This window comes from Hibiscus syriacus, unplaced genomic scaffold (assembly GCF_006381635.1).
Source record: "Hibiscus syriacus cultivar Baekdansim isolate YM2019G1 unplaced genomic scaffold, ASM638163v2 tig00111273_pilon, whole genome shotgun sequence".
In the NCBI taxonomy this organism is placed as follows: Eukaryota; Viridiplantae; Streptophyta; class Magnoliopsida; order Malvales; family Malvaceae; genus Hibiscus; species Hibiscus syriacus.
In genome coordinates, this window is record NW_024063040.1 from 1,450,721 (window position 1) to 1,477,547 (window position 26,827).

General features: G+C 36.0%; 1 protein-coding gene across 3 annotated transcripts; it reads right to left on the reverse strand.

The window, feature by feature from the left end:
- Positions 1–16,263: 16,263 nt before the first annotated feature.
- Positions 16,264–18,231, reverse strand: LOC120157598. 3 transcript variants are annotated; one of them, XM_039168691.1, is made up of 3 exons: positions 17,911–18,231; positions 17,730–17,792; positions 16,264–17,654 (listed from the first exon to the last, which is right to left on the reverse strand). In XM_039168691.1, exons 1-3 carry the CDS (start codon positions 18,077–18,079, stop codon positions 17,557–17,559), a joined length of 330 nt encoding a protein of 109 aa, XP_039024622.1. In that variant the 5' UTR covers positions 18,080–18,231; the 3' UTR covers positions 16,264–17,556. The 3 variants fall into 3 exon arrangements, 1 of the variants encoding a protein (XP_039024622.1); XR_005519154.1 differs by having other exon boundaries at positions 16,264–17,593; positions 17,730–18,231; XR_005519153.1 differs by having other exon boundaries at positions 16,264–17,631; positions 17,730–18,231.
- Positions 18,232–26,827: the final 8,596 nt, after the last annotated feature.

Here is a 26,827-nt window from a genome sequence, read left to right on the forward strand (position 1 = left end):
ACGCAGCTCACTTCTGAGATTAACTTGCAGAAACCAAACATTTGCTCAAACAACACTTTCTACACATCTAAAACCTACAAACAATAAATTATTGAATTCTAGGTACTTAATCAAACATTTTCAAACCAAAAGCCTATAAACTTACCAATTGTTTATGGACACTTTCATAATGCGGATGCAAGTAGGCAGCGTCTCGCATATATCGCTATAGCCATAAAATGTCGAAACCACAAGCCTACTGCACCTCTATCTCTATCGGTGGGAGGTAGAAAATGTGTACTTCCTGTCGTCAAACGTTCCAAGCACATACATACGAGAGGACCACAATCCCCTCTGGCTTCCTTCGTTTGTTGTGGCGCGGTCTCGTCTCTGCTAACTGTAATATTGAGCTTCTTTGGCTTCTTGTTTCCAGAACGAGTCCAATAATTTATCGCATCCAAGAATTTAGCCAAATGAGAGCTCCATCCCTTAATAATATCTCTTAAATCAGCCAATGATATGTAATTTATCATGCTGTCATATACTATTGCCTTAAGGGATGGGAGCTAAAGCTCGATGAAAAGCCAATGTTTACTTTCCAAAACAGGGATAAACACCTGCAATCATAAGTAATAATTCATTCATTTGCGCACTTAATTATGAATACCTTTAAACTCAATCTAAAATAAATACTAACCTTATCGATCTCCCACCATGCAGGATAAAGTTTAGCTTGTCCATTGCCCAACGCAAATGATTCATCTCGTTGATTCTTCAAGTGAACGGCGTTAAAAGACGTCGACATAATTGTATATCGTGTATTTCTTTTATTTTTCTTAAGTTTCCTAATTATTAGAAGACGTGACACCCACGCATCGATATGCTGTTTTACAAAAAAAGACATATATTAGTGACTTACATAAATTTTAAAAAAAATAATCAAATTGAAATATAAGAAAAATATAAGACTTACCCCTCGAAATAGCCATTGTCTTCGACCCCTAATAATACGCCCCACCAAGACCGATCAAGCAACAAATAGATATCATCGTTGAGCTTGCATATGTCAGTGAAACACCCCTGGCTCTGCTCATGTAGATAAAAATCAACTGCGGTCTTAGCCCAAAGGGTGTTATCCAGAATTGTGTCCGGTAGTTGTCTCCTCTCCACTTCAGATACCGGAATGGTACTGGCCGGTAACTCATACGAGAGCCAACTCTTATCCATCATGTCCGGCACGTCAGAGGGTTTCTTAAGAATCTTACATATGACGCCATGTGAATCGGGCTCTTGAATGGTGGGAGGGACCTCTTCAACGATGACAGTGGCCTCTTGAACGGTGGGAGGGGACTCTCGAGGAATGATAGGGGCCTCTTCAACGATAGGAGTGGACTTTTGAGGGATAACAGGTGAGTCGGGCTTCTTCTTGTGGTGTCTTCGTACTATTGGGGTGTACGGAGACTTAATAGCACGTGCACGCCGTCTGATGCGTGAACTCCGTCGTGCAAGAAAAACCCGACGTAAAGCATCCACCTTATCGGGCCGCTAAATAATTAAATACAAAAATCAGTAAATAAACAGACATGATATTTAAACAGTGAAACAAAGACAAATACTAACTTCACAGTGTTAAGAATAACAGTTTAGCAGTATTGGCAACAACCAAATAAATTTACTAAGCAATCTAAGTGAAATGGTTAATCTAAGTGAAATTACGAGTAAATTTATCATCAAGTTAAATATGGAAAATCTTAAACTTACCTCGTTGCGTAGAGTATGAACCTCATTCTATAACGATACTACCATCTCACGTAGAGCGGCAACCTCACCACGTAAAGTAGACACCTCCAGGCCATGCACCATCGTTATCGCGTAGAGTACCGATCTCCTCACGCAAGGCATGACCTCATCACGTAACTCCCTTGACTCATCCCGTGGAGGTGGATGTGGAGAACAGGTAGATAGAAGTCGTGGCATCTTTGCCGGTCGCCTATCATGAGGTGATGGTGGAGAAGAGGCTCGATGATGTGACGGGATAGGTGATGGCTCTCGTTGTAGAGGTGTATAGTCGGGTCGATAGGTGATGGCTCTGGGTGAGGTGATGGCTCTCGAAGTGGAGGAAGTGGAGGCTACTCATCATTTGTGCCATCAAAAAAAACGCTGACTAGCTGCCACCAGTGGCAAGCTCAGCATCCGTGGGTGTCAGTCTCTGTAATGGAGTGTTGGCCTCCTAAAAATATAAAAACTCAAACAAGTTAAACGTCTACTATTAATAACTTGTTTATATGATAGTATATGTGTTAACTTACATTATTTATGTTGCATATGGTATTAAGTCTTCCCAATCCAACAGACGTTTCCTCTTCCAGGAAATAGCCCTAGGAATATCATTTAAAGTTTTTAATGCATATGTTCGCATGCTGGGGAAAGCCTCGAATATCCAAATCTACAAACAATATAATAACAAACATTAGTAATTGTTAAATAATTAATTATAATTTTGAAAACATTATATAGAAAATCTTACCTTAAAGACCCAAACAAAGCCTGACAAAGTGTATTTCGACCCATCGCCACGCAAACTTTTGCGGTCATCAAAGGCAGACGACAACTTAGTCCAGGTAGCTTTCCATATATACGAACCCCACGGAAACATATTCCATGCATTTAGGTCCTCTACCAATAATATTAGCTCCTGAGGAATAGGTTGTCTGGCATCTCTGCCTAAAAAGTCGGCATACAAAAGTACTAGAAGGCATACTCGGACAACATCGACGTCATTCATAGAGTAAAACCATCTTCTTATTAAACAATTTCTTCAGGTCGTCGACGTGTAAGTTTGGCTTCTATTGACTCATCAGGAAAAACCCGGGATAACCATGATGGGCGGGTGATATGACGAGTGTACCGGCGTACATCATCGTGTTCGAATCGTAGACAGTGATTAAGCAGAACTCCTTCGCCCAAAACAAGTATACGCCGGTGGAAAATGAACCATATCTCTTCCTCACCACGTTGTATACTGTCGGGTAGATCGTAGTCATGGTTTGAAGCCACAAATGGGTCAAATTAGCATCTCCACCCGGATGTTGTACTCTCAGCCATGGGCCCGAAGCAGGTTTCTTCAAACAATTTCTTTGTGCAGTGAAAGCTTCGAAGCAATTGTAGTGCTAGGTTAACTTTATCCTTAATGTCAATGAAGCCGAAAAAAATTTCTACAAAATATAAACATACCAAGTTAGATATACCAAAAACTACACTGTGAAGATATACCAAAAACAATAAACATAAAGAGTAGTAGTTTATTCTTGAAACTAAAATTTGCAACACTGTTTTATCTTTTGGTTGAAATGAAAATCGCAACGAGAGAATGACCATCGCAATGCGGAAATGACTATCGCAACGAGAGAATCGCAACGCGAAATGAAATCGCAATGCGATTTTGGTTCGCGTTGCGATTATCTCGTTGCGATTTTCATTTCGCGTTGCGATTCTCTCGTTGCTATTTTCATTTCTCTCGTTGCAATAGTCATTTCGTTGCATTACTTCAACCAAAAGACAAAACAAAGACAATACTAACTTCACAGGGTTAAGACTAAACAGTTTAGCAGTATTGGCAGCAATCGAATGAATTTAATAAGAAATCTAAGTGAAATGGTTAATCTATTATTGAAATTATCAGTAAACTTATCATCAATTTCAATATGAAAAACCTAAAACAATACAAAAATTTCAAAATAAAAATAATTAAAAAAACTAACCCTCTGAGGTTGATTTTCTATTTCTGAATGATTGTGAGGGATTTCTGACCGTGAATGGTTGTGAGGGATTTCGCCGGAGATAGGACGGAAATCTTCGGAGATGGGGACGGATTTCGCCGTAGAGAGTGAGAGATGAAGATGGGACTGAGTTGTGATTTTTTTTAGGTTTTAGGTTATGAGTTGCGATTACGGGATATACTGTGGACGGTTCAGTGTTCCGATAATTAATATTCGTGTTTGGAATTTGAAAATAAAATACGCATAGCGATTATAATGGCACTTTAAAAATCGCGTTGCGATTTACGGATACGCGTTGCGATTTTACGTATTGTCGTTGCGATTTACGGATATGCATTGTGATTTACATATTCTCGTTGCGATTTACAGATACGCATTACGATTTACGTATTCTCGTTGCGATTTACGAATACGCGTTGCGATTTTACGGATACTCGTTGCGATAGTCAGAATCGAGTTGCGATTTATATGTTCGCGTTGCGATTTTCATATTCGCGTTGCGATTATGGAAAATCGCAATGCGAATTTGTACTATCGCATTGCGATTCTTCATAATCGCGTTGCGATTCTGGGAACTGATTTGCGATTTTGGAGATTGCGTTACGATTTTTATTTCGAATTGCGATTTTGTTGGTCATTTTGGCAAATCCAAAAAACGTTAGTTAAAATCGTATATTATAAGACATTTTTGGTCACTGAAGTTATTTTCTATCTTTTAATTGTGTTTTTTTTGGGTGGATTTTAGGGCAGGGACCATTTCATAAATCAATTCAAAGAAAATATAAAATAGCTGATAGAATTAATGGATGGAAGGAATAATGAATAAGCTAAGGAATTTAGATGCGTACCCTAAGATAAACGAGGATTTCTACAGCCGCACACTTTCCGGTGGCGTTATCACTCTCGTCTCCTCCATTGTTATGTTCTTGCTCTTCTTCTCCGAGCTCCGTATGTTTCTTTTCTCCACTCAGTTACTTGGATCTGTTCCTTTATCTACCTTGGAATTGAATTATTTGAAATTTGTTTTCTTACTTTGGAGAAGTTGTTAGGTGATTTTAGGCTTGAATTGTGACTTGAATCGAGATGATGGCTGAGTTTATTGATGAATTCGTAACTTAAACATGAGTAATTTGTAAGGGAATGATTAACGATTGTACTAAAGTGGTTGTTTTCGATGTCTGTTTGTCAGTTGATTTGATCTAAAATGAATGTCAACACACAACAATAGTTGTGAGCTGCAGTCATATGCAAGCTGGGCTTCATTTATAATTTTGCATTTATTTTAAACCAATTTTTTAGACTAGTATGGTGCACAATTCTTGGGGGTTGTATATGAACAAGGAGAGAGTTATACAGTTCAACATATTATTGTTGCAGTACTGTGGTCGAGGAGTTGGTTAAGATGGCCTTTTGTTTGCGAACAGAACTACCGGTAACCTGTTTGTGAATTTATTTACTCTTGATAATGTTTTTTCTACCACCTGCTTTCTGTGATTTTAGTGCAAGACACTTTGGAGGCTCGTTTCTAGTGGTAGTAATCTGCTTTTCAGACATTTCAAGTAAAGCCATACCGTAAATGAGGCATGTTAATGATAAAAAATGAGATTTGAAATTTGTTCCGACTTCATTCAAGTAACTTTGTATTTGATTATAATCTCTTGCATCTTCATGGCTCAACATGCTTATGCCGGTGCCAAGTTCCATTGAAATTTGAATATGCTTATTGAGATCGCTATTTGATGGATGATATTCTTGTTTATATGCTTTGTTTTTGAATACTTCACATTAAACCCGATTTTTTTTAATGTCTGCTTTATCAGTTTTATTCAGTTCTGTTAAGTCCTAGCATTTTGTGTGTGTGGTATGGCTGGGTTGGGTGGGGATGGGGCGGTGAGGTTTTTTTTCTTATTCAGAATCCAAGTTAGATGGTCTGTTTCCATTTAACATTTTCTGTTTTCCCGGGTTTGGTTGCAGGATTATATCTTCATGCTGTGACTGAAACAAAGCTTATGGTTGACACTTCAAGAGGGGAAACTTTACGCATCAATGTATTCTCATTTGCTAGTCCTACTTTAATTTAAGATTTCCCTTTCAGCCTTTTCCCTATAGCCTGAAATTAACATAAATGTTTTTTAAGATTCTTCTTACTTTTGGGAGATTTCCTGAAGATTTTTCCATTTTTTTTATCTAAATTGTTTTTATATGTTCTGAATCAGCATAGTCTGCATTATGAAAACGAATAATACCATTGTATTACGCTTTACACATCTCATAGTGTTTCATTTCAGCTTTATTTTATTTCTTAATGTTCCTTTTGGATTTGACAATGCAATGCAGTTTGATGTCACATTTCCTGCTCTTGCGTGCTCAATCCTCAGCGTTGATGCAATGGATATAAGTGGAGAGCAGCACCTCGATGTGGTATGCATTGCAAAGAGATATGCTTTTTTGTTTTATATTGATGAAATTTTCTCCTACATCAATAAAGGGAATTTTCTAACCTACCCCCCCCCCCTTCAGGGGCACTTAAATGAGTTTTTATATGCAATATATGCAGAATTTTATGTGCACGTTCACAGAACTTACTTTTTTTCTATGCATGCTGCTAAACATTTTTTTTCTATTAACTTGCAGAGACATGACATAATCAAGAAACGGTTAGATGCGCATGGCAATGTTATAGAATCAAGACAGGATGGAATTGGTGCTCCCAAGGTTTGCTCTATTGCAATATTGCCTGAAGTTGATTCCTCACATTCTTTTTCTTTATGTAAAGGATCTGAGGAACCACACATTCAGCTCTCTCTCTCTCTCTTTTCCTTTCTTTCTGCTCATAATTATTCTGCTTCACACAGATTGAGAAGCCTTTACAAAGGCATGGTGGCAGGCTCGAGCACAATGAGACGTATTGTGGTTCATGTTATGGCGCAGAAGCGGTATGCTTCATCTATAGTTCACTGTGATATGAGTCTATACACTGGGTGCATGCTTTCCTGAATATGAAAGATCTTCGACTTTTTTTAGGTCCCAATACCTTATTTTTTTTATCCTAATAGAATTTTCATTTTGCCATTCTATACCTAAAATAATATAAACATTTGATTTATTAGCATTTATTCATCTTTTTTTTCTTTTGTCTTTCGCCTATTCCCTAATTTTCCATTGATTTGGTTGTATTTTATTCTGGAGTTGACAAGCCAGCTGATGTGGTCACTACTTAAGAAGTGAATAATCATTGAAAACACTCCAGTTATAAGAACTACAATCTTTCACAGGCATGATGTGCTTTTCCTCCCTGAGCATTCTTTTTCCTTTCTATGTCGCAGGCTGATGATGATTGTTGCAACTCCTGTGAGGATGTTCGTGAAGCATACAGAAAGAAAGGCTGGGCTTTGTCAAACCCAGATTTGATTGACCAGGTTTGTTTGCAAAAGAGCTTAAACTGTCAGATTTCTGAAGTAACTTTAATTCGAATGATGAACACATAGACATATATGCTGGGATAGAAAGTTGTTTTGCTTTCAGTATCATTGATATTGACAGCCACGTTTGTACTTTAATGTTTTTGTTTCCATGCTACTTAGCATAAACTGAAACCTATTTTCACTTCCTAAGAATGCCTATTGAGTATTGACCAATTTCAGATCCAACTCCCACAGAGGCTTTATTTGGATGCCTGCAAGGGGGTAGTTATTTTTCTAATAATTAGGTATTGACATGGGACTTTGCATGCCCACTTCTTGGTGCGTTTAAAACTTGATTCCTTTTTTATCTTAGTAATCTTAAGATGATTGTTTATCTGTTATCTTGTATCATGATAGCTACCATTACAATCTTTGTTGCATAATATTTAAACATGCAAAAAGTTATACGGTTTTGCCCGAGCTAATATCCCAGGGATCAACAGTGTATGCTTGTCTATGTATTGTTGTAGTTTATTGCTTTCTGGTTGGCCTATCCAAAGGTTTTGTCTGTTCCCCCTTTCTAGTTGAAACATGCAAAAAAAAAAAGCCCGAACTAATATCCCAGTGGGCAACAGTGTATGCTTGTCTATGTATTATTGTTCTTTCTTTGCTTTCTGGTTGGCCTACCCAAAGGTTTTGTCTGTTCCCCTTTCATACTGGTCTTAACTCAGTTGACTTACATGGCTTAATGAATGTGACCCTTGTTTATGCTTTCTTGTTTCTATTGTTCAGTGCAAGAGGGAGGGTTTTCTTCAGAAGATCAAGGATGAAGAAGGTGAGGGGTGTAATATTTATGGCTTTTTAGAAGTTAATAAGGTGGCCGGGAATTTTCATTTTGCACCTGGAAAAAGCTTTCAGCAGTCAAATGTTCATGTACATGACTTGCTTGCATTTCAAAAGGACAATTTTAATGTAAGATATAGGCCTTTTGTTTCCATTTTTGTGTACATTAGCGTGTTTTATCTAAAAATGTTTTATATAATGTTATATGCTTCATGAATATTTGATATAGATAAGTCACAAGATCAATAGATTAGCTTTTGGAGATTACTTCCCTGGGGTAGTGAATCCTCTTGATAGGTACCTGTTAACATTTGCTTAATTTTTTTACGTTGGCCATGCACAAGAGCTAGATGTTGGCATATCTTACATTTATTCTTCTCCTTGATATTCCTATAAAAAAAAAATTCTTCTCCTTGATACTTCTTTTCTTCTAATTCAGTGTTCAATGTACTCAAGAAAAACCAAGTGGGATGTACCAATACTTTATCAAGGTAAGTTTTCTGGTTGAATTCACATTTAGTTCATGTTATCATATTCTCCAATCGTTATCAGTTACAATTTCCATCTAGTTCGGTAGTCAGGACCTAGATCTATACTGTTTGCCTTTTGGTAACCTTTTCATTCCATCAGCCTATCAGGCATGCAGGCTGCTGCAGGTAACACTTCCACACACAATTCTACGTATATAACTGTTATTTCATATCAAGGGTCACAATTTACTATAAAAGAACTTAGACTAGGGATAAAGTTAGTATATGCCTGCTAGACTAGGGATAAAGTTAGTATATGCCTGCTCCTCATTGAACGGTATAAAATCACAGAGCATTAAAGCCTGAATGATTAACTTAATTGTTTTAAACTTAATGCATGCCGTCAATGTTATTGAGGAAACAATTCCATTTTCAAATAGTAATGAGACTAGCAAACTGATCAATAAAGATAAGAATGAGATCCTCCTGAGAATATAATTTACCACCTTTAGTTCTGGGCCAATATAAACCGAAATACAATGTGTTCTGTATTCTCTGTGAAAACAAGAGAGAATGACACCTTCAACAAGATCAATTAGCATGTCTTCTCACCAACCTTTTAGCATCCTACGTAGACTTATGGCACACTGTCATATCTTCAGGGGCATGTATTCTTTATTTTCTTGTGTCTGATGCAATTAGCTTACCATGTTCCTAAATGAGCTTTAGATAAGTAAAGGGCCTTAGATTGAGGGAGTTTTAATATACTTTCTGTCTTGTAGGTTGTTCCTACAGTGTATACGGATGTGAGTGGACACACTATCCAGTCAAATCAGGTGTGGTTAAAATACTTGCAAAAGGATTCGATTTTATCTCATATGTCATTTAAGTCAATGATCAATCCATGAGAGATTGCTTTTGACAGTTTTCTGTAACAGAGCATTTTAAGGGTGCAGAAATAGGCCGGCTTCAATCCCTCCCAGGAGTTTTCTTCTTTTATGACCTTTCTCCTATCAAGGTTGGTTTCTCCTCTGCTTTTTGTTTTTATGCAATTTCTTTGTTTTGAAATAAACAATTGACGTCATAGAGACGTTACATCACTTTCAAGATTCCTTTTAATATATATGAGAGATCCTAAGGGGTCAAGCATTGGACCTAAGTTCTCTTAAGGAGTAGCTATGGATGTTAACCCGAGTCCAGACATCTGATTCCCGCTATTTCTCTGAGCTTATTTTAAATTTCATTTCAGGTTACTTTCACAGAGCAGCACGTCTCATTCTTGCACTTTCTTACAAATGTTTGTGCTATAGTTGGCGGTAATGATCCTTTGATTCATTTTTTTATTAATTTGGGATAAGTTCTCTTACAAATTTTGTATGAGGCAAGAACCCAAGATCTTCTTGATCGGACTTCTAAAATCTAGAATTTACTTCGGAAGTTCAAATACTCATACCCTGTACTTATTATTTCTTTAAAGAGAGAGCGGAGAATGAAAAATAGAAGTTCATGTTTATGTTTTATGGGGGCATACGTATAGGTTTGATAACTCGTGAGTCATCTCTCTGTAGCTGAGTGAACAAAACTATGCCCGAGGATTTTCTATGTTGAGGTCAAATCAGATGACGTCTTTCCAAGTTTTTAATCATTTTGATTATTTTCTAGCAATTTATTTCCCAGTAATTCAAGAACAGCTTTGATTTCAGGACTATGGCTTGGTCGACAGTTTACCAGAAGCTTTTAATTCACAGATATCCCCAGTTATTGATTATTTGTTCCATTTTTTTATTCAGGTGTTTTTTACAGTTTCGGGAATATTAGACTCGTTTGTGTACCATGGTCAAAAAGCAATCAAGAGGAAGATAGAAATTGGTAAATTCAGTTAATGATCCGACACAGTTTCATGTCCCGTTAACTGGTGTGTGGGGGAAAGGCGAATCGAGTAAGCAAGAAGGCCACAGCTATGTTTGGTTATTAGATTTGGTTTGTAATCATGACGGAATTTTTTTTACACATTCGGTGGTTGGAATAGACTGATGTCGTAGTTCATTTATGAGTGTCTCCGAGGCTGCCTGAAAGGTGAGCTCCTTCTTGAATTTATCTGTTTTTACTATGCCGAATTCAGCTTGTACGAATTTGTACCTTTAACCAGAATTAGATAAAGGCCAACATCTTTTAAACCTGCTTTACTATATCTTGTTTATCGATGAGGGTCCGGAATCTGAAAATTCAAAAAAAAAATCTACAATTTCTGAGATATTAAATTTTAAATACAGGCATACTAAAATCATATTTTAATTTGATTTATGTATTAACTGGACTAAACTCATTTTTAACACTTTAATACTATCTTGTGATTAAAAATAGTAAAAGGAAAGAAATAAAGTAAAAAAGGTGGAAGGCTAAGGAAAGAGAAGGTTAATGTATTATCTTGTCTGAATAGGTAAAACCAGTGAATGAAAGGAAAACTGAATAAAGAAATGACACATTATATTACAATTTTACAGCTGTAACTCTTTTATACAATAATTTGTGGAAGGATAAAAAATATTATATTTTTTTAAATTTTCTTTTGTGTAGTTTTCAAGTTAATTGAACTTGGCCTTCATATGCTCTATTTCTACTTCATTTTTTAATATGTTTTATTTGGAAGCCATTATCCATCTCCATGCCGCGGCCGACACATTTTTTTTATAGTACTCGTATTCACTATATATCCGTATTGAATACTATGAAGAGGGTTTAAGGATATCCATATTTTGTATTGTTTAATTAAAGGCTTAATACAAAAATAAGTACATGAAGTTTACTTCGGAAAATATTATATGCCTAATTTTTTTTTGCTAAGGTGCTAACGTTTTCATCAAAGCAATTTTAGGTACCTAAACCATAACGGTTATTAAATTTGATCGTTAAGTGACATGTGTCGAGTCCTAATTGTTTTGAGAATTTATTTTAAATTTTAAAAAATAAAAAATTATTTTTAATTAAAAAAAACCCCTCGTGCTCACTGTAGCCCCTCTTGATTTTCCCCCTTATCCCTTCCCAACTCTCCCCTTCCATGGTTGTCGGCCAGTCGGTCGTGACTGTCACCGCCACCGTCGTTAGTGTCGGCATAGACTTCTGATCAAACCCGGTTGGCCTTTCGTCATAAGCTGCTACTGTAGAAGCGTTCAAAGGTTCGTCACTACTGTTGCTGTTTTTTGTTGATTTCGGCCGATCCCGACATTCATAAGCCACGCCGTCACCATTATTCTGACCACCTGTAGAAGCGTTCAAAGGTTCGTCACTACTGTTGCTGTTTTTTGTTGATTTCGGCCGATCCCGACATTCATAAGCCACGCCGTCACCATTATTCTGACCACCGTGTAGTTCCGCTTAAAACCCATCCTCGTCGTCGCTCTGTGGGTGCTCCTCTGACGTTCCACGGTTGGTAATGTTTTGAAAGGAAAGATTTTAGTTATTTTAGATTTTTTTTATAATTTCATCAAATTTTGGGTTCTTTTGTAAATAAATTAATTTTTTTAATTTTTTATTAAAAAATAATATTTTTATTATTAAAAAAATTTAAAAATAGAAGAGAGGCACTTAAAAGTGTAACTAAGATAACATTAGACTTCAATTTTTAACAAAAAATTTTTAGACACCAAATCATTTTTGAGATAAAATTTAAGCATTTATTTTTACATTAAGCCTTAATTAAATATTTGTGAAGCATAATAAATAGGTATATTAGTAAAAATTAGATAGCAAATCATATGTTGAAGACTTAATTGAGTAAAATTAACATCATAGACTTGATTGAATATAAAATTATTGAAGTACAAAAATGATATCCAGTATTGAGCAAAAAGTAACGAAAGAAAAAGATGACTGTCCGATTGAGCTCCGTCAGGCTAGGCAAATCTGGGACCACAATGCACCGGCTCGTAATCCACTATCACAAGCAAGAAGTTTTCTATGGCTCTGTGAAGCCAACCTAAAGCGGTGCCTTCTCATTTAGGAGCCATGAAAGAAGCAATCGTGATCCCTGCCAAGAGAACCATGCCATCCGTTCAATCACTTTAGTGCCCCCACTTCCATAACAAGCTAACGCTACTTAGCTCGGCGAACAAGATTCGCTCTTCGAGTCTTTATAAAGATCGAGGAAGCTATAAATGGAGTCGATGCGCGATCTCAACATTTTATAGAAAGACAACGTCGTGGATGGCGAAAACAAGTCCTCAACCAATGGGTGCAAACTGCTCGTTTACAATATAATTGGACTCTTGACAAACAGGAAGTTTACCTACTTCATATCTGTATTGATTAATATTTGTTTTTTATTTAAGTATACAAATACTTATTGAATCATGTTAAAATTATTTAAATAAAATTTTGTTGAGTGATTTATTTAGTACGTGTGTATAATTTTGGTCTAACATTGGTAATGAAGCTAGCAGATCTTGTGGAACTGACTCCAACATATGAGGTTTTGGGTGACATAGTAGACACAAGGTTGCAATTGAATTTGTAGCTGGATAAGGAAGAGTTGTATTGGGAACAAAGAGCTCGTGTGAATTGGATAACAATACGGGTTTTTTTCATAGATTCTAGCTGGAAAAAGCACAACCGTATACGGGCTCTTGAGACTGATGAGGGTGAGATAATTGTTGATGAGGAGGGCATGGGGCATTTGGCAACCATGTATTTTATGGAATTATTTCAGTCTAAATTTTCTGGAATTAATGATGATGTTTTGGAGGGGATTGAAGCTAGCGTAACAAGCGGGATTAATTCTTTTCTTACTCCGACCATTCACTAAGGAGGTTACGAAAGTGGTGAAATCTTTATGCCCACCGAAGGCGTCGGGTGAGGACGGGTTGGGTGTGTTGTTTTATCAATGTTTTTGGCATCTGATAGGTTCTGAGGTGTCCAATTACTGTATTGATATTCTTGAAGGGGGCGAGGCGATTGATATAATCAATCATACTCGTATCGTTCTGATTCCGAAAACTACTTCTCCAACAAAATTGACCCAGTTTCGCCCAATTAGCTTGTGTAACGTTATTTACAAAGTTGTGTCCAAGACGATCGTTCTGAGAATGCAGGGTTACTTGGATGGTTGTATCGATGAAGCTCAGAATGCTTTTGTTTCCGGGAGGCTGATTACAGACAATATAATCATCGCTTATGAACTTTTGCTCCCTTTCATGAAGAAAAGGGAGGGCGAAAAGGTTTCTTCGCGTTGAAATTGAAAATGAGTAAAGCCTATGACAGAGTTGAATGGGAATTCATTTGGGCAATTATGAGTAAGATGGGTTTTGACTCGAATTGGATTGTAATTTTAAGGCGATGTGTTAATACAATATCTTATTCGGTCATTTTGAATGAGGTTACGGGGAGCGTTTTGTGCCTAAGAGGGGACTCCGTCAGGGGATCCTCTCAGTCCTTATCTTTTTTTGATATGTAGTGAAGATCTTTCAGTGTTATTCCGACGAGTAGTGCAGAGAGGGGAATACAAGGTGAGGATTAACATGTATGCTCTGGTTATTTCTCACTTATTATTTGCTGACGATAGTCTTATTTTTGGGGAGGCTATGCCCTATATGGAAACTCAGATCAAGCATATTCTTAATGTTTATGGTGAATGTTTGGGGCAGTTGATAAATTTAGACAAGTCGGGCATTTTCTTCAGTTCGAATGTTATTGAAGAAAATCGAAGAGATGTCAAGCGTATTCTCGAATTGGAAAGTTCAGCGAATCCGGAAAAGTATCTTAGACTTCCGAAGATAGTAGGATGTAATAAGAAAGGGGAGTTCGCAAATTTGAAGGACAAGTTTCGAAACATAATAAGAATTGGTGTATTTGTGCTTTGTCCCAAGGAGGGAAAGAAGTTTTTATTAAATTTGTTCTTCAAACAATTCCAATGTACGCAATGAATTGTTTTCTTCTACCCAAGACGTTATGTAGAGAGTTAGAAAATATCATGGCTCGTTTCTAGTGGCAGAAATCAGAGTCTAAACGAGGTATTCATTGGTGTTCGTGGGAGATGTTGAGCAGGTTGAAAGAAGGATGAGGGTTGGGATTCAGGGATATGACGAAGTTTAATACCACTTTGTTAGCAAAACAAGGGTGGCGATTATTAATGAATCCAGGGTCGTTGGTTAGTCGTCTCCTTCGAGCGAAATACTTTCCCAATGGAGTTTTCTTTGAATCAAGACTTGGATCCTTCATGCCCTACATTTGACGCAATATTTGGAGTGCCCGTGATTTATTGGAGAAATAATTACGATGGAAGGTAGGAAACGAGTATTCGATTTCAGTATGGAATGATTATTGGCTACCAGGGGTAAGAAATCGGTAGGTGGTCTCAAATCGACAAGATTCAATTATAAAGATTTCTGATTTAATCTTTGAGAACGAAAGAAGTTGGAATGAAGTTTTAGTTCGTCAAACGTTCAACATGGAAGAAGCCGAGCTGATCTTGAGTATTCTATTATCGTGGTATACGCAGGAAGACACACATGTTTGGTGTGGATAATGGTCGGGTGTTTTTAGTGTGCATAATGTTTATCGCTTGTTGTTGGATAAAAGTGAGGTATCCCCAAACGAAACTAAGGTGTTAAATGTTGTTTGGGACTATGCCTGTCAACGAATGATAAAACTTCAGCTGAAGAAATTTCTGTCCAATTTCGTTCCCATAAATAACAATTTGCTTCAGAAGTGCATTACGAATAACCCTAACTGTGCCCGGTGTCAAGCAAAGATCGAGAATGTGGAACATATAGCTAGGGATTTTCCAATAGCACAACAAGTTTGGCAAAAACTGAATTTCTTCTGGCCCCAACATTTTTCAAATGTTAGTTTTGGTGAATGGTTCTCCCGGATGTGAAATAGTCTAATGCATCTAAACACCCAATAATCATGACAACCATTTGGACTCTGTGGTTCGAAATATATAAACGCATCCATAAAGGAAAAGTTGCTAGAATTGATGAGATGACTACCTTTATTCAAGCACACTGTTTAGAACATTCAAAAGCCAATGTTTGCATACAAGCCTCGGTCGCCCCTCTAACGCCCCGAATCCTGGGTTAGAAGTATTGAGCTAACCTTAGATGAGCTTTGGTTTAATTCTTTAGCTTGTAGGAAGCCTTGACCCAAATTCAAGAGAATTTGAGCTTGAGGTAAGCCCAATAGTGAATAAAAATGGTGTTTTTAATCTGCAGTCAGAATTGGAGGGACCAAAGAAACAATTTTACCATTGTTAAAAAATAAGGCTAAAATCCTTAATTGTTTGGTGATATCACGTCTGATATACCCTCTTTTTCTCAACTCTTCTTTGTCTATTATTCCTCTTCAAATCTTCATCTCCATAGCTCTTTCTTCCTACCAAGAACAAGTAAAGGTAGAAACTTGGTAGTCTTGCAACCCTAGTTCAGCAACCTGAAGGTAAGAATCATTATTCTTATATCCCAAGCTTTGTATCAAGCTCTCAAGATACCCATTTCACCATAGTTGCAAGAAACGGGTTTAGAAAGTTTTAGGAACTAGATAGTTCCAACCCATTTTCAGATATTTCTAGCCTTAGGATTTGTTTTAAAACCCTCCTTAATCCCTAGCAACAGTTAGTAACTCTTGCATTTGGTTTTGTTTAGTGTAAAAGGTTGGAGAAAGCTTCAAAGTTAAGGGGAAGGAAAAACTTACTTTGGGCTGAGCTTTTGACATTTCTAGCAATATAACATCAAATGTAACTCACTCTTGACTCAACTATACCATATGTATGTCATTTAGATGAAATGTAGTAGGTTGCATAAGCTTGAAGCATTCTCATGGTAGATTTCATATTTTAGAGTTATAAACATGTTTAAAGGCTTATTTATTCTCCTTTGTATCTTCATAGAACATTAATAATGTTTGGAGACCTCACTAAGGTCTTAGGGATAGTAGAATTGGAGTTTTTGCACATATTTTATGCTCTTTGTAGGTTAAGTTTCGATACTAGAAGGATAGTATCAAAACTTCTTCTTCTCGGGCAAACTCGTGAATTTCTGGACAAGAGTATCAATACTCTTTCAAAAGTATCGATACTTTGGGTCATAGTTTAGAAAATCCCAGAAAGTATCGAAACTAGGTGATTCAGAATGTTTAAAAGTATCAATACTTGTAGAAAGTATCAAAAATTTTCAGGACTATTGATACTCTTGGGCTAGTATCGATACTTTTAGTCTGTTTTGGACAAAAAGGCTAGTTTTAAGGGAAATGGACTCGAAGTACCCCAACACTTTAGTATATCCTCAAATAAGACTTCAAGCAAAAACAATAATCAATATCATAGCAGTGGAAATAGAAATAACTAGGTTTACATAAAACTAGTTTTGTTTGACGCTTAGGAAACAATTAGGACATCAGAGTTCCTTTTAGCAAAAATACGACAGTCAGTGAATCCAAGTCAATGACACAACACTACAACAGCTGACTAGGGAGCCAGATACCCTAAGACTCGATAGAGTAAGTTGGTGGGTGTAAGTTCCGATGCAGAATTCTGGATCTCACCCGAGAATACCTGATGGTGCTTTGACAGTGCTAAAAGGGTGCGTGAGCTCCGAGATGCAGAATCTCTCAGTCACACCATGATGTCAGCCACAGATTAACAGTCTGTTAGTTATATACTCAGATCTGTGTCACTTGTCATCTCATTTAGTGAACGCATATAGTATAATACAGTTTTTAGTAAGACCCTGAGCTCGTAAGCTCAGCGTTAAGAATGTATTTACATGCAAAGGTTCTTAGGGACAGATTGTAGGGAGCTATCGTCATAAAATATTTTAATACAACATAGAATATTTTTAGAGACCTTTAAGAGTATTTCTTAAGTCTTCTTTAGAGGGTATGCACTATTATAGATTTGTATTATATTTTTAGTCGTAACTCTTTTAGGAATTCAATATTTTGTATTATTTTTGTAGATATATTTTGAGAGCTCCCCGTTCATTTGTAAACTTAGTTTATCTAAATTTCAGGGATTTACAAACAATTTTAAAAGAAAATTTTTGGGCCACTATTTCAATTGTAATCCATGGAATTTTTGGTCTAACTGAACTAGAGTGTTACAGCCCCGTCGCCCGATGGAGGCCGCCTGTTGACCCAGCAGTAAAGGTGAATTTCGATGCTCAGCTTATTCAAAACCAAAAAGTGGCCTGGTCAGGGGTAGTTATAAGGGATAAAGAAGACATAATCTTAGAAGCTTGTAGGAGATTGTGTTTGAATATTACCTCTCCGTTTATGGCAGAAGCGAAGGCGGCTTTGCATGCGGTGGAGTTGGCAGAGGACCTCGGCTTCAAACGAGTGATCATCGAAGGGGATTCAAAATCAGTAATTAAAAAGTTAGAATATCGGGAAGAAGACCTTTCGGATTTAAGTGCTTGGATCTGGGAAATTAAAAGGACGACGAACCCGTTTCATGCATGTCAGTTTTATTTTGTCCCGAGATCGGGCAATAAGGTGGCGCATCTATTGGCAGCCGATGATGACCTTGGGAACGAGGATAGGTATTGGGTGGAGGAGGGACCTTCTCGAGCAGAAATCCAAGCAGAGGAGCACAAGAGGTGGTTAGATCCTCCATAAGCGTTGAGTTTGGTCTGGTTGAAGACAAGGTTCGATGTGTTTTTTCATTTCTTCTGGCTGTGTTCGTGGAAGGTGTTTTTCTCTTCTCAGCTGAAGAATGACGGTTGGCTTTTGAGTTACCTTTTAGCGTTTTGTTTTCTATTTTGTTTATGAACTTGTACAGCTGTTGTCCATTTTGAGCGACACGATTAAAGCCAGCCTTTCATTGCTAAAAAAAAAAGCATTGGTAAAGAAGCTTTCACCACGCCGTTCAATTCAACCAATCAAACGAAAGGTCCCAATACATAGAGATGTCAGATGTTCACCCTGGATCAAAGTTTCCGTTGTACCCAAAAGCCCAATTCAGAAATGTATAATGCATGGGCAATCTGGTCAATAAACTTTTATTTAACAGATTAATAATAACACACTGAGAGTGAAAGCATCTCTGTTCTCATTGAACAGTAACCAGTTTCGGTTAGGTATTAATAAAATTTAGTGTCGTTTGTTTTTGAAAAATGATTTACGTCTGATTTTCTGTAATTTATTTTTCGAATTTTTCAATTCAAAGAATAAATATTCAAAATAATTTTATTTTATGAATATAATATTAATAAAATATTTTTAATATCATTTTAATCAAAATATTAATTATTAAAATATTAAATATATTTATTTATACTTCAAATAATATAATATTTTATTTTTAATATTATAATAAAATAATCATATATATAATAATATAAGATATTATATTTTTATTTTAATAATATATAATAAATTATTAATAAATTTTATTATTTATTAATTCATATAAATAATATTATTAAATTAGTAAAATGAATAATATATTTATATATTTAATATAATATATAATATAATAATTTTAAAAGATATTTAAAATATACTAATTAATATTTTTAAAATATAATATAACACTATTACTTTAATAAATAATTAATATAATTTATAATATTTTATTTCAATAAAATATACCAATATTAATATTTTATTAAAAATTATAAAAATAATATTTTAATAATAAATAAATTATTTTATATTTTAAAAATAATAATATTAAGTTTTATGATAAATAATATTATTTATTGTATTTAATATTTGTAATAAATAATTTTTAAAAAATTCATCAACTAGTGGAAAAAAGATTTAAACATCTTCTAAACACCGTAAAACGTTTTTTAGAAAATGTTTTTTAGAAAATATAATTTATTTTATGGAAAATATTTTCCGAAAAATATTTTCAGTGAAACAAACGGACCCTTAATTTGACTTGATTTTAAAAACTCGATTAGAATTAATTTTGAGTTATAATTTTATAAACTCGATTTGATTTTAAAAAGTGTTAAATTCAAATCGAATTGTAAAATTCAACTCGAATAATTCAAAATTTTTAATAATTAATATATTGATTTTTAAGTTTAAGTCGAGTATATCGACTTTTTATGATATATATATATATATATATATATAAGAACATTTAAATTAGAGTCAAATAATATTATAATATTATAAATATTTACAATTAAATTTAAATAAAAATTAAAATAATAACTCGAATTTTATAAAATCAACTCAAAAAATTTTGAAATCAACTTCAAATTATAAAATAATACTCGTTAACTCAAATAATTCAAAATCTTTTAACTCGATCAATCACTCACCCCTAATTCACCTTCAATTTTCTTCATCGCTCTCACTTATCACTCACTCTCTCACACACACTCTCTCTCACACACACAAATGATTTCTTGGGTTTCCTCGACCAGTTTCGCGTACTTTTCATCAATGGCAGTTCAACCCAACCTCCATCTTCGTGTGATTCATCGAACTCGGAAACCAGAAACCTTCCTTTTTTCCAAATCGTATTACACATTGCTAAAAGAGCTAGGGACCTCGTTTCAAGGCTTACATTAGATGAGAAAATCTCTCAACTCGTTAATTCAGGTTCGGCGATCCCCCGATTGGGAATCCTCGCATACGAGTGGTGGTCGGAGGACTTACACGGCATCGCCAACGTCAGCCCCGACGTCAAGTTTGATAGCACAATTAAAAGCCGCCACTAACTTCCCTCAAGTCATCCTCACTGCCCTTTCCTACGATCCATATCGACGACAGGGACAAATGTACATGGCTCCCTAGGGAGCCATTACTGAAACACACAATATTTTAAGAAAAATATTAAATTTAATTTAGTTTATTAATAAAAATAGAAAAAAATAAAAAATTTTGTACACCCAAAATACTGGCGTTTTTATCGATATATCACCTTTTTCATTTATTTTTTCCTGTCAGGCACCCTTCAGATTATTTTTTCTCGATCTAACACCCTTTGCAATAAGGCACGCCTCCTACAGCACGCTTTACGCTGATCTGGCACCACGTGGAGTAAGACACGCCCCCTGAAGCGCGCCTTATGTTGACTGAGATACACATGTGTAAGGCGCGGGCCGCACCTTACCTGCAAATCTGACACGCGTCAGAAAGGCGCACCCCTGCGACGCGCCTTAAGTTTAATTACATACCTACCCCGACCGTTCACACCCCATCCCTCCCTATAAATACCTCAATCCTCAATCACTTTCATCACACCAAATCCTCTCAACTTCTCTTAAATACTATATTCTCTATTTAAGGTATATTTTATTATATTTAATATTTATATTTAATTTATTTAAGTATTTAAATTATTTAATATTGTATTTAATTAATTTTTTTACAGATATAAAATGGAAGGTGGTCTGCTTCACTTGGATGGAAATCATATATCTTGACATTTTGTTGATACTGTAACATTTTAACGTTTTAATTTAATTTAAATTATTAGTAATAATTTATTTATTTATTTAATGCATGATTATTAGTTTAAAAATTAATTTTTGGAATTATTTATATTTTATGAGAGATACAGTATATTAGATCTTTTTATTAGGAACCTTAAGTTATTGATACATGGTCGTGTCATGCCGTATTTAGTAGAGGTTGGATTCGATCACATAGGTAGATATGAGGGTCACTGTAAGATAGAACCAGACCTTATTGCTTCCTTAGTGGAGCGGTGGAGGCCGGAGACCCACACATTCCATCTTCCGTGCGGAGAGTAGACGATTACACTTGAGGATGTTTCTATGCACCTGTGGCTTCTGGTGGATGGAGATGTGATAGCGGGGATAGCGCACGGTTCATGGACTGCTTTGTGCCGGGACTATCTAGGACGTGTCCCTTAAAGTTTTAATGGTGGTCAGATACTGTTAAATTAGTTAGATACCAATTTTTGGGAGTTGAGCGAGGACGCCTCTGATGATGAAGTTAAAATGTATGCACGGGCATGCATACTGCAGCTGATAGAAGGGTTGCTGATGCCGGACAAATCGCGCAACCAAGTTCACTGTATGTGGTTGCTACATCTTGGTGACTTTCATATGGTCGGATCACTCAGTTGGGGCTCGGCAGTTTTGGCTTTCCTGTATAGGAAGATGTGTCGCGCGATTGACTACAGAAAAAATGCTATCTGCGGATGTCTCCTGCTGCTATAGTCTTGGGTGTGGTATCGATTACCCTTTTTATGTCCCGTTGTCAAGAACTAATTCGTATTCCCATTGCTATTGAGGTAATTATAACTGATTTCGAATATTAATCATTTTATACAGTGTATAATAAATTTTTTTCCTTGAATAGGTGGTCTACTGATAGGAAAAATCATCAGGAGCTACCTGATGATTTAGAAAAAATTAGGGTGTTAATCGATCAGAGGGTTGGCACACATGTATGCATTTTAATGTTTAAAAATCGATTTTAGATTATAGTTATATAATTAGATTATTATTTTGATAAAAATTATATATTTTTGTTTTAGTTTGAATGTGTGTCATATTCTAATGATGATGTGAGGACGGTGATCCCACTTGAGTTGAGGGGCAGTCTTAAGATGTTTGGATGGAAATGGTCCCTTTGATCTGTTGATGGTTCCTGACGGTTATTATGACTGGTTCAACAGTAACAGGAAACCGTTTCTGCTTCCCGAGGATACACGAGGGCGGACCTTTCAACGACGGCGACAGAGACGTTCATCGACACAACACCATTCTCCCTCGACTCGTGGATGGAGAGCATGTGTGTCCGGTTCGTCCTCAGCTGCACCAGCAGGACCTTCACAGCAGCCACCGTCTCCAGCGACTTACATACCGCAGCCATATATGATGCTGCCACCGTCATTCCTTTACCCGATGTCACCGTCACCTGGTTTTATGACCCCGCCACTGTTATAGAGTTATATGACCTCTCCTGAAGAATATTATGGGTCTATGTTTACAAATCCTACTTGGGGTTTATATACTGGATATTTGACGGGTGCAACCTCATCACCTATGGCCGTAACATAGACACCTCCTGTACAGTTTTCACACTCGGCGATGTCTAGGTTTTATGAGTTTTCCCAGTTTTCGCAGGCCGATGGGATAGTCAGTCATACACCTCCAGGGTCCTTATTCTATAGAGGTGCTTCATCATCATCAGCTCATCCTCAACGATGGTGATGGTGATGATGATGACAACGAGGAGTCACAACCAGTGATACAAAGAAATCCTCCTCGAGACCGACAGTCACCGTATTACAGAAAACATTCGCGTCGCAGGCATCGATAGATTTTGTTTTTTTATTATATTTGTATTTAGTTATTTATTAGACTTTTTTATTGTAGTTTTTTTTTATTTATCATTTAATACTTACTTTTTTTCGTTAATGTGGTTGGATTTATTTTAATTTATTTTGTTAAATTTGTTATACAGTTTTGTTAATGTATTTTGGTTAATTTTGTTTATTACCATTTAATATAAGTTATTGTTATTTGGTTATCATTTACCATTTAATATTTTTTGTAAGTTTGTTGTATTTAAAATTATGTTCAAATATCAAATTGTTATTAGTTTGATAAAATTTAATAATTGTGTTCTCAAACTTTCTTCAGTTTGTCACTTATTAACTCTTTTATTATAGTCACTAACTTGCTTTCTTTGCAAAATTAAAATGATCGAAAGAAAACAAACTACATCAGTTTCACATACCCATGGGCACAATTAATTAACTCTTATCATTCTTCTTGTACCTTCCATGGTAGTTCACAGTAATGTGTCAGAGACCATACCTATGTTGGACAAAGGGTGGTTGTCACATTGGACCCAAAGACTCCATTGTTGCTTTGATCCCAGCTCTGCGATCTGAAATGACACATATTTTTTCCCTCGTGATAACATGTGAACGTAAGTTTCGGAGGAAAAAAGCCCAAGAATCTGTATATTCTCCTTCGATAAGAGCAAAAGCAACTGGAAGAATGTTGCGATTGCCATCTTAGACAACTGTGCGATTGCCATCTTAGACAACTGTCCATAATAAAACTTGCTTGTATTTTCCATACAAGAAAGTCCCGTCGATCTGGACCATAGGCTTGTAGTATTTGACAGCATTAACGCACTGTGGGTAAGTCCAAAAAACCCGATAGAATTGGCATCGTTCGAGTAGAACTCGATCATTATAGTATGCATAGGAGGTTTCGAAGTCCATAATTATCCCAAGATTCAACGTCCGCACCATCCTAAACCAACCTAGAAGTTCGTTGTAAGATGTATCCCATTCGCCATGAAGTTTGACAATGGCATTTTGTTTTGTCAACCAAACTTTTTTATAGGAGATAGTATACCCATACTGCGATTGTATAGCTGAAATCAACACTGCAACATCTATATTAGAGCTTGCTTTTACCATGGGCATGATGGCTTAGCATATCACTTCAGAGTCCAAGTTGGGATGATCTTGGTTGACCCCTCTAGCACAACATGTGTGAGGACCGTTGTATACTGTTAGTTCACATCTGTTGTTTTTCCTCTTCCTTTTCGATACACCAACCATCCAATTGCATCCGTTTTCGCATCGGGCACAGTAGTATACATATTTTTTGGTCGTGGAGCGGTCGACTCTGGACTGAACAGAATTACAAATATTGTAATTTTTTATAGCATCATCGCTTCTTCTTTACTTGAAAACTCCATGCCTAAAGATAACTTACCATTATTTATTGATGAGTAATATCCATAGTCACCGATATGAGACATATCCGCAAATTCTGACCCATATATTGCACCATAATCAGCTTCATACATGTGTGCAGGAGGGTCAGTTTGTGCTACATTTCCTGGAACTTCATCTACATCATCATCATCGGAGTTGAATTGCGGTGATTCTGGGTGAATGAATAGTCTAGTCTCAACACCATCCGCACCAGGCTCACGAAGTGGTTCTTCTGGTGGAGATGATGGTTCTTCCATGCTCTCCACATTTAGGTCGAAGAACCTACTACTTGCATGCCTTCCCCTTGAACTGAAAGGCATATCGACATTGAGATCGAAAAAGCTCGCAGCCGAATGCCTCCCCCTGGAGCTTGAAGCCATTGTGTCAAATGGATAGTGCACAGATTGTTGCGTCGATGACATCTCCATATTAAGGTCAAAGGGATTTGCAGATGAATGTCTCCCCTTGAACTGCACGCGATGTTGCTATACGGATTGTTCGTTGACCCACCTCGGTACATATCGTAAGGAGTTGCGGATGAATGTCTCCCCATTATGGCATTAAAATCATTACGCATTACTGTCGCCGGGCTGTCAACTTGATTAACTTGTTCAGCTAACCCATAGTGGGAGCTTAATGACTGAACCCGAGCATCACGCACTTGAACAAAATTTGCATACATCTCAATATCGGCGTCTGAATAATTACTTTGAGATTCAACCATCACTTCAACATCATCATTGTTCGAAAGTTTGAATGCTGTATAAGTTAATGACAACAATGATGTTGGAAATCTGTACTGCAATAACGACATTCTTCTACTACTTTCAACATGAACCTTCCTCGAAATCTCCGTTATCAGCTCCTCAAGAGTTATGTTTCTCTTGAATGATATTTTAACACGCTCATTTGATACGAAAACAACGCCGATTTCATCTTCTCGAATTTCACCATCATAATAAACAATAGTTGAAAGTCGCGTCATTCTTTGAGTTTAAAAGTACGACAATATTATATCTGCAAAAAAAAACTGAAACAAACCTGATTAAATAAATAATATATGAACGAAAATATAACATAATAAAATTTTTATACATAAACGTATAATATTTTTTTCAAATAATCATAATAAACCATAAGTATAATAAAAAAAATTTATAACAAAATTACCTTATAACGAAAAATCACACAAATTTTTGAATTAAATATGAGAAGATTGCCGGAATTATTGACTCGTTGACGGAATTGTTATATTAATTTATAAGTTGAGAGGGGAGATGCGAGGAGTTTACCGAGGGAGAAGGGTATTCATAGCCGAGAAAAATAGCTATAAATATACAAGGCGCGGTATAATTGTATCAGTTAAATCTAAAGCACGACCCTTGCCCCGCGCTATATATAATTGAATTAAAGGTAAGATGCGACCCTCTGCCCTGCGCTATTTCTCTACGTTGCATAAGGCGCTCCCTAGGGGCCGCGCTTTACACACGTGTAACCCACATCAACATAAGACGCGTTTCAGGGGGCGCCTTACCCCACGTGGTGCCAGATCAGCGAAAAGCGCGTTGCAGGGACGCGCCTAACTGCAAAAAGTATTAGATAAAAAAAATAATCTAAAAGGTGTCTGACAGAGAAAAATAAATAAAAAAATTGATATATCCAAAAAAAAAAAACGGCCAAAATACTTTTAAAATAGAGTAATAAAATTTTTTATCCTCAATTTTTAAATTTTAGATCCACCACTTATCAATGGTACCGTCTTGGACTAGTAAGTCAGCCATTTTTCTGAACAATTCAGATTATTTCTTACATATTTACTGGGTTTTTTTTATCACTGGGTGAGACAATTCAGGTTGTATGAATTTGTACCTTTAAGCAGAATTAGAAAAAGGTCAACATCAACCAAGTTTCCTTTACTATGGTTTCTTTATGAAAGAGTGTCCGAAATCTGAAAGTAGTATAAAAAATCTACAATTTCTGAGATTTCAAAATTCAAATACAAACCTACTAAAACCATATTTTAATTTGATTAACCGGATTAAGCCCATCATTAATTCTTCAACACTGTCTTATGATTAAAATTAGTGAAAGAAAGGAAATATAGTAAACAAAAGTGGAAGGCTAAAGAGAAAGTCAATGTTTTATATTGCTTGTATATGTCAAATTAGTGTATGAAAGGAAAATTAAATAAAGGGAGGACGCATTATATCACAATTTTACATCTGTAACTATTTTATACAATAATTTATGAAATAATACAGATGATAAAAATATTATATGTATTTTTTAATTTTCTCTTCTGTAGATTTCAAGTTAATTGAACTTGACGCTCGATTATTACTCCATTTTTTTAAATGTATTTATATCATTTATATTCCTTGTATTTATATTTATACTGAATACTATGAAGATAGTTTAAGCATATCCTTATTTTTGTGGTGTTCAATTAAGTATTTGCGAGGCATAACAAATTTATTAGTAAAAACTTGATAGCAAATCATATGTTGAAAACTTAACAGAGTAAAAGATTAACATCATAGAGTTGGGTGAATATAAAATTTATTAAAGTTGTACACAAATATAATCAGTATTAAGACAAAAGAAAAGAAAAAGATGATTGTCCGATTGAGCTCGGTCAGGATAGACAAATCTAGGACCACAATGCACCGGCTGGTAATCCGACCA